General features: G+C 70.6%; 1 protein-coding gene across 1 annotated transcript in view; it reads left to right on the forward strand.

The window, feature by feature from the left end:
- Positions 1-3,142: 3,142 nt before the first annotated feature.
- TTC5 (tetratricopeptide repeat domain 5) overlaps positions 3,143-8,164 on the forward strand; it is a 5,664-nt gene continuing 642 nt past the window's right edge. The window contains 13 exon segments of the mRNA XM_075412267.1: positions 3,143-3,191; positions 3,286-3,351; positions 3,354-3,436; positions 3,438-3,506; positions 5,327-5,450; positions 5,638-5,670; positions 5,673-5,728; positions 6,955-6,972; positions 6,974-7,012; positions 7,697-7,735; positions 7,737-7,796; positions 7,798-7,845; positions 7,946-8,119. Of these exon segments, the coding sequence (XP_075268382.1) occupies positions 3,143-3,191; positions 3,286-3,351; positions 3,354-3,436; positions 3,438-3,506; positions 5,327-5,450; positions 5,638-5,670; positions 5,673-5,728; positions 6,955-6,972; positions 6,974-7,012; positions 7,697-7,735; positions 7,737-7,796; positions 7,798-7,845; positions 7,946-8,119 (858 nt within the window).

The raw sequence follows: 8,164 nt of genomic DNA on the forward strand, positions 1-8,164 counted from the left end.
GCGGGAAGCGCGGCGGGGGCGTGGCCTGGCGAGGGCGGGAAGCGCGGCGGGGGGCGTGGCCTGGCGAGGGCGGGAAGCCGCCATCTTTTTCCCCCGCCTGAGGCGTGGCCGCCATTTTGTGCGCGGCTGCGGGGTGGGGGGGTGAGGTGGCCACCGCGCATGCGCGCGCCCTCCGGCCCGCCAGGGGGCGCCGCGGCGGGGGGCGGGGCTTGAGCAGCAATGGAGGCGCCCGTGGAGGAGGAGGCGGCGGCGGCGGCCGGGGCCGAAGGAGGCGAGGAAGAGGAGGAGGACGGGGACGAGGAGGCGCTGAGGAGGCTGGAGGTGGGGGGGGGGGGGTATGGGGGACCCCTGGGGTCCCGTTTCGGGGGGTTATGGGGGGTTTTGAGCCTCTAATGGGGGGGGTGTGGGGGTCGTGGGGCCTCTGGGGGGGGTTTGAGGCCTCTGTGGGGGGCCTGGGGTCTCTCTGGGGGGGGGGTTATGGGGGTCGTGGGGGCTCTGTGGGGGGGTTATGGGGGGCTTGAGGCCTCTGTGGGGGGCCTGGGGTCTCCTGGGGGGGGGTTATGGGAGTCGTGCGGCCTCTGGGGGGGGGTTATGGGGGGCTTGAGGCCTCTGTGGGGGGCCTGGGGACTCCTGGGGGGAGTTATGGGGGTCGTGGGGTCTCTGTCGGGGGTTATGGGGGTCCTGGGGTCTCTGTGGGGGGGTTATGGGGGTCGTGGGGTCTCTGTGGGGGGGTTATGGGGGTCGTGGGGTCTCTGTGGGGGGGTTATGGGGGTCCTGGGGTCTCTGTGGGGGGGTTATGGGGGTCGTGGGGGCTCTGTGGGGGGGTTATGGGGGTCGTGGGGGCTCTGTGGGGGGCCTGGGGTCTCCTGGGGGGGGGTTATGGGGGGTCGTGGGGGCTCTGTGGGGGGTTATGGGGGGGCTTGAGGGCCTCTGTGGGGGGCCTGGGGTCTCCTGGGGGGGGTTATGGGGGTCGTGGGGGCTCTGTGGGGGGTTATGGGGGGCTTGAGGCCTCTGTGGGGGGCCTGGGGTCTCCTGGGGGGGGTTATGGGGGTCCTGGGGTCTCTGTGGGGGGTTATGGGGGTCCTGGGGCCTCTGTGGGGGGGTTATGGGGGTCGTGGGGTCTCTGTGGGGGGGTTATGGGGGTCCTGGGGGCTCTGTGGGGGGGATATGGGGGTCGTGGGGGCCTCCAGGGGGGGGTTATGGGGGGTCCTGGACCCCTAGGACCCTATTTTTGGGGGGTTGTGGGGGGGGTCCTGGCCCTCTGGGACCCGGGTTTGGGGGGTTATGGGGGGGTTATGGGGCGCCTGGGACCAGTTTGGGGGGTTTACAGGGGGTCCTGGATCTCTGGGACTCGGTTTTGGGGGGGTTATGGGGGCCTGGGGTCTCTATGGGTGGTTTATGGGGGGTCCTGGACCCCCATTTTGGGGGTTCTCATGGGATTTAGGGGGTGCCCCCGGCCCCCTGAGTCCCCTTTTAGGGGTGTTCTGGGGCACTGGGGTGTACTGGGAGGGGACTGGGACGCACTGGGAGGGGGACTGGGGCGCACTGGGAGGGGATTTGGGGGCACTGGGAGGGGACTGGGGCGCACTGGGAGGGGATTTGGGGGCACTGGGAGGGGATTTGGGGGCACTGGGAGGGGACTGGGACGCACTGGGAGGGGACTGGGGCGCACTGGGAGGGGATTTGGGGGCACTGGGATATGCTGGGAGGGGACTGGGGGGCTCTAGGAGGGGTTCTGTGGGGCACTGGCGGGGGACTGGGAGGGGCGCTGGGAGGCCCTGGGCCATACTGGGCTGGACTGGGGGGGCGCTGGGGCTATAGTGGGAGGGCACTGGGATATACTGGGAGGGACTGGGCTGGACTGGGAGGGGCGCTGGGAGGCGCTGGGGTGGACTGGGGGGGCACTGGGCCATACTGGGAGGCACTGGGGGTTCTGGGAGGGACTGGGGGGGACTGGGAGGGGCTGGGAGCAGGCTGGGAAGCACTGGGAGGCCCTGGGAGCAGACTGGGAGGCACTGGGCCATACTGGATTGGACTGGAGGGGCACTGGGCCATACTGGGAGGCACTGGGGGGGCACTGGGGTGGACTAGGAGGCACTGGGAGGGGTGCTGGTCTGGACTGGGCCATATTGGGTCATACTGGGAGGCTCTGGGGGGGCACTGGGCCATACTGGGTTGGACTGGAGCGGCACTGGGCCATACTGGGAGGCACTGGGGGGGCACTGGGGTGGACTAGGAGGCACTGGGAGGGGGTGCTGGTCTGGACTGGGCCATATTGGGTCATACTGGGAGGCTCTGGGGGGGCACTGGGCCATACTGGGTTGGACTGGAGCGGCACTGGGCCATACTGGGAGGCACTGGGGGGGCACTGGGCCATACTGGGTTGGACTGGGAGTGCACTGGGCCATACTGGGAGGCACTGGGAGGGCACTGGGCCATACTGGGAGGCACTGGAGGGGCACTGGGCCATACTGGGAGGTTTCTGGGGGGGCACTGGGCCATACTGGGAGGCTCTGGGCCATACTGGGCTGGACTGGAGGGGCACTGGGCCTTACTGGGGTTGGACTGGGAGGGCACTGGGCTGTACTGGGAGGCACTGGGTGAGCACTGGGCCATACTGGGTTGGACTGGGAGGGCACTGGGCCATACTGGGAAGCACTGGGAGGGCACTGGGCCATACTGGGCTGGACTGGGAGTGCACTGGGCCATACTGGGCTGGACTGGGGAGGGCACTGGGCCATACTGGGCTGGACTGGGAGGGCACTGGGCCATACTGGGCTGGACTGGCAGGGCGCTGGGCCATACTGGGAGGCACTGGGCCATACTGGGAGGGCACTGGGCCATACTGGGAGGCACTGGGCCATACTGGGAGGGCACTGGGCCATACTGGGAGGCACTGGGCTATACTGGGAGGGGTTCTGAGCCATACTGGGAGTAACTGGTGTGAGCTGGGAGCCGCGTCCGCTGCTATCACCGCTTCAACTGGTTTAACTGGTCCATACTGGTGTCCCCCCCCCCCCGCAGGAACTGGTGGCCGACCTCTACCGCCTCCGCGACGCCCCGCCCCCCCCGCTCCGATGACGTCAGCGGCGGCGCCGATGACGTCAGCAGCGGCGCCGATGACGTCAGCGGCGGCGCGGCCATGGCGGCGGCGCTGGAGCGGACGCTGCGGCTGATGGACGAGATCCCCGGTACGGGCTGGGTCCTACTGGGTTCTACTGGGAAGGGGCGGGGCCTCCGTAGCGAGGCGGCCCCAGCCCCTGAGGGCCTGTCATGTCGCGACAGTGTCGCGGGCGCGGGGCTGCGGGCGGCTGCGCTGGCTGCTGCGGGCGCGGGCGCTGGGGGGCGGGCCCCGACGGGGGCGGCCGCGGCCGAGCGGGCCCTGAGCCGCGCGGTCAAACTGGACCCCGGCCTGGGGGGGGCCTGGGCCCGGCTGGGGGGAGGCCCGGTGGAGGAGGGGAGACCTGGAGGGGGCCCGGGCCTGCTTCGCCGGAGCGCTCGCTCACGTGAGTGGGGGGGGCGGGGGGGGGGTTGGGGGGGGGTTTGGGGGGGAATAATGGGGATTTGGGGGGGTTTGGGGTGGTCCCGGGGGGGGTTGGGGGGGAATGGGGGGGGATTGGGGGGGGTTTTGGGGGGATTGGGGGGGAAATGGGGGGGTTTGGGGGGGTTTGGGGGGGAAATGGGGGGGCTTGGGGGGGAATAATGGGGATTTGGGGGTCCCTACGGGGGGTTTGGGGGGGAATAATGGGGATTTGGGGGGGGGTTTGGGGGGGATTGGGGGGGAATAATGGGGATTTGGGGGTCCCAGGGGGGGTTTGGGGGGGAATGGGGGGGGTTTGGGGGGGGAAATGGGGGGGTTTGGGGGGGAAATGGGGGGGTTTGGGGGGGGAATGGGGGGGAATAATGGGGATTTGGGGGTCCCTACGGGGGGTTTTGGGGGGGTTTGGGGGGGAAATGGGGGGGTTTGGGGGGGTTTGGGAGGGAATTAGGGGGGTTTGGGGGGGAAATGGGGGGAAATGGGGGGGCTTGGGGGGGAAATGGGGGGGTTTGGGGGGGGAAATGGGGGGGTTTGGGGGGCAATAATGGGGATTTGGGGGGGATTGGGGGGTCCCTGGGGGGGGTTGGGGGGTGTTTGGGGGGGAAATGGGGGGGGGTTGGGGGGGTTTGGGGGGTCCCAGGGGGGGTTTGGGGGGGCAATAATGGGGATTTGGGGGGGAATTGGGGGGTTTGGGGGGGAATAATGGGGATTTGGGGGGGTTTGGGGGGTCCCAGGGGGGGTTTAGGGGGGAAATGGGGGGGTTTGGGGGGTTTGGGGGGGAAATGGGGGGGGTTGGGGGGGTTTGGGGGAGTCCCAGGGGGGGTTTGGGGGGGATTTGGGGGGGATTTGGAGGTTTGGGGGAATTGGGGGGGTGGGGGGGGGAACTTAGGGGGGGTTTGGGGGGGAAATGGGGATTTGGGGGGTCCCCAGGGGGGATTTAGGGGGTTTGGGGGGGAATTGGGGGGATTTGGGGGGGATTGGGGGGTCCCCTGGGGGGGATTGGAGGGAATTAGGGGGGTTTGGGGGGGAATTGGGGGGGTTGGGGGGTGTTTGGGGGGGAAATGGGGGGGGGTTTGGGGGTCCCAGGGGGGGTTTGGGGGGGGATTTGGGGGGGTTGTGGGGGTCACTGAGGGGTTTGGGGGGGTTTGGGGGGGGGTTGGGGGGGATTGGGGGGGGCTTTGAGGGGTCCCTGGGGGGTTTGGGGGGAATTTGGGGGGGATTAGGGGGATTGGGGGGGGGGGGGGGGGGAATAATGGGGATTTGGGGGGCTTTGGGGGGTCCCAGGGGGGGTTTGGGGGGAAATTTGGGGGGGGAATTGGGGGGGTTTGGGGGGTCCCAGGGGGGGAATTTGGGGGTCTCTGGGGGGGATTTGGGTCCTTTGGGGGGGGTTGGGGGGGGATTTGGTGGGATTTGGGGGGGTCCCTGGGGGCGTTTGGGGGGGATTTGGGGTGATGGGGGGGGTTGGGGGGGTCCCTGGAGGATTGGGGGGGAAATTTGGGGGGGGTCTGGGGCTCCCTCTGGGCTTTTGGGGGTCCCCTGGGGGGAGGTTTGGGGGTCCCCGACCCCCCCTGGGGCGCAGGGGGAGCACGTGGGGGGGGGGGGGGGGGGAGGTTTGCTGGTCCCTGGGGGGGTCCCCTGTGGGGCCTGGGGGTCCCTGTGGGGCCTGGGGGTCCCTGTGGGGTCTGGGTGTCCCCGGGGGGGGTTTTGGGGTCCCCGGGGGGGTTTGGGGGTCCCTGGGGGGGTCCCCGTGTTTTTGGTGGTCCCTGACCCCCCCCCGTTGGGGCGCAGGGGGAGCACGCGGAGGCGCGGCGGCTGCTGTCGATGGCGCTGCGGGCGGGGGGGGCCCTGGCCCAGGGCCTGGCCCAGGCTGAGGCTGCCGTGCGGTGTGCCCCCCGCGATGGGCAGGGCTGGTGTGGGTACTGGGGGGACTGGGGGGACTGGGGGGGACTGGGGGGGGACTGGGAGGGGGCTGGGAGGGGGATTTGGGGGGGACTGGGAGGGGCTGGGGGGGGATTTGGGGGGACTGGGGGGGGGCACTGGGAGGGACTGGGGGGGCACTGGGGGGCCCGGGGGTCCGTGCCCACGCCCCTCCCCCGCAGACGTGCTGGGCAACGCCTACGTCGCGCTGTTCTTCGGGGGGGGCAGAGCCCGGGGGCCGCCCGCAGGGCCCTGGCGGCCTATGGCCAGGCGGTACGGGGGGGCGGGGGCTGGGGGCGGGGCGGGGGGCGGGGCTGGGGGGCTGGGGGCGGGGCGGGGGGGGCTGGGGGGTGGGGGCGTTGCCGGGGGGGGGCTGGGTGCTAGGGGGTTGCTAGGGAGGTGGGTGGTCACTATTGGGTTGCTAGGGGGCGGGGCGTTGCTATGGAGAAGGCTGGTTGCTAAGGGGTTGCTAGGGGGCGGGGCTTTGCTAGGGGGTTGCTAGGGAGGTGGGTGGTTGCTAGGGGGCGGGGCGTTGCTATGGAGAAGGCTGGTTGCTAGGGAGGAGGCTGGTTGCCATGGGGTTGCTAGGGAGGTGGGTGGTCACTATTGGGTTGCTAGGGGGTAGGGCGTTGCTATGGAGAAGGCTGGTTGCTAAGGGGTTGCTCAGGGGCGGGGCGTTGCTAGGGGGTTGCTAGGGAGGTGGGGTGGTTGCTAGGGGGCGGGGCGTTGCTATGGCAGGGGTTGGTTGCTAGGGGGTTGCTATGGAGGACACTGGTTGCTAGGGAGTTGCGAGGGAGTTGCTAGGGGGCGGGGCGTTGCTATGGGGTTGCTAGGGAGGTGGGTGGTTGCTAGTGGGGTTGCTATGGAGATGGGCGGTTGCTATGGGGTTGCTAGGGGGCGGGGGCGTTGCTATGGGAGGGTTTGGTTGCTAGGGGGTTGCTACGGAGGACGCTGGTTGCTATGGGGTTGCTAGGGAGTTCCTAGGGGGCGGGGCGTTGCTAGGGAGGAGAGTGGTTGGTTGCTAGGGAGGAGGCTGGTTGCTATGGGGTTGCTATGGAGCTTTGTGGTTGCTAGGGGGCGGGGCGTTGCTATGGGGAGGGCTGGTTGCTAAGGAGGTGGGCGGTTGCTATGGGGCTGCTAGGGGCGGGGCGTTGCTATGCGGTTGCTAGGGAGGTGGGTGGTTGCTAGGGGGCGGGGCGTTGCTAGGGAGGAGGGGGGTTGCTATGGGGTTGCTATGGAGATACCTTTGTGGTTGCTAGGGGGCGGGGTGTCGCTATGGGGAAGGCTGGTTGCTAGGGAGGAGGCTGGTTGCTAGGGGGTTGCTAGGGGGCGGGGCGTTGCTAGGGAGGAGGCTGGTTGCTAGGGGGGTGGGGCGTTGCTATGGGGAGGGCTGGTTGCTAGGGGGGTTGCTATAGAGCTTTATGGTTACTAGGGGGCGGGGCCACGCCGCCGAGGGGCGTGGCCCGGCGCCAACCCCCCCCATGTCTCCGCCCCCCCAGGAGCGGGTAGACCCTGGAGGCGTCCAATAACCCGGACCTGCACCTCAACCGCGCCGCCGTGAGCAGCCAATGGGGCGCCGGGGGGGGCGGGGCCGGGGAGGCGGGGCTGCGGGGAGGCAAGGGGGGGAGGCGTGGCCGCGCGAGGGGGGGCGGTCCCGTGGCGTGGTCAGCACCGCGACCCCCCTATAGGCTTGCTTGGGGGTTGCTATGGAGATGGCCGGTTGCTAGGGGGCGGGGCGTTGCTAGGGGGTTGCTAGGGGGCGGGGCGCTGCTATGGGGAGGGCCGGTTGCTAGGGGGTTGTTATGGAGGAGGCTGGTTGCTAGGGGGTTGCTAGGGGGCGGGGCGTTGCTAGGGGGTTGCTAGGGGGCGGGGCGTTGCTATGGGGAGGGCCGGTTGCTAGGGGGTTGTTATGGAGGAGGCTGGTTGCTAGGGGGTTGCTAGGGGGCGGGGCGTTGCTAGGGGGTTGCTAGGGGGCAGGGCGTTGCTATGGGGAGGGCCGGTTGCTAGGGGGTTGCTATGGAGGAGGCTGGTTGCTAGGGGGGCGGGGCGTTGCTAGGGAAAATGCTCCACCACCTATAGGGGGCGAGCAGGCCGCGAGGGGGCGTGGCCAGCACCGCGGCGCCCCCCCCCCCCCCCGGCGGCGGGAGGCGGGCGGCCTTTGACAGGCGGGGCGCGCCGGCCAATGGGGCGGCGCCCCGCCATGGCGGCAGCCAATGGGAGCGCGGCCCGCCCCCCCCGCAGCTCCTGCAGTACCAGGAGGAGTTCGAGGCGGCGCTGGAGGGGGCTCTGGAGGGCGGCGGCCTTGGCGCCGGGGTGGGAGGAGCCTCGGCGGCGCCACGCCACACCTGCTCGACTTCCTGGGGCGCCTCTGCGGGCTGCTGGCCAATCGGGTGAGGCGGGGGGCGGGGTTTGGGGAGGGGGGGGGGAAGGGGTGTGGCCACGGCTGCTCGCTTAACCCCGCCCCCTCTTCCCGCAGGGCCGGCGGCGCAGGGGGCGTGGCCAGGGACGGGCCCCTCCCCCCGGGGCTGCTGGGGGCGCTGGGGGGGGGAGGGGGGGCTAAGCCCCGCCCCCATCTCTTCCGCCCTCCACCCGGGGCCCAACCCCCGCCGGGCCCTGCTGGGCCGCGCCCTCTTCAGCCTGGCCCCCGCCCCAGGGCGTGCCCTAGTGAGTGACGTCAGGCCCACGCCCCCTGCCCGCGGCCCCACCCCA

The sequence above is a fragment of the Opisthocomus hoazin genome, unplaced genomic scaffold (assembly GCF_030867145.1).
Source record: "Opisthocomus hoazin isolate bOpiHoa1 unplaced genomic scaffold, bOpiHoa1.hap1 HAP1_SCAFFOLD_213, whole genome shotgun sequence".
NCBI classification, from domain to species: Eukaryota; Metazoa; Chordata; class Aves; order Opisthocomiformes; family Opisthocomidae; genus Opisthocomus; species Opisthocomus hoazin.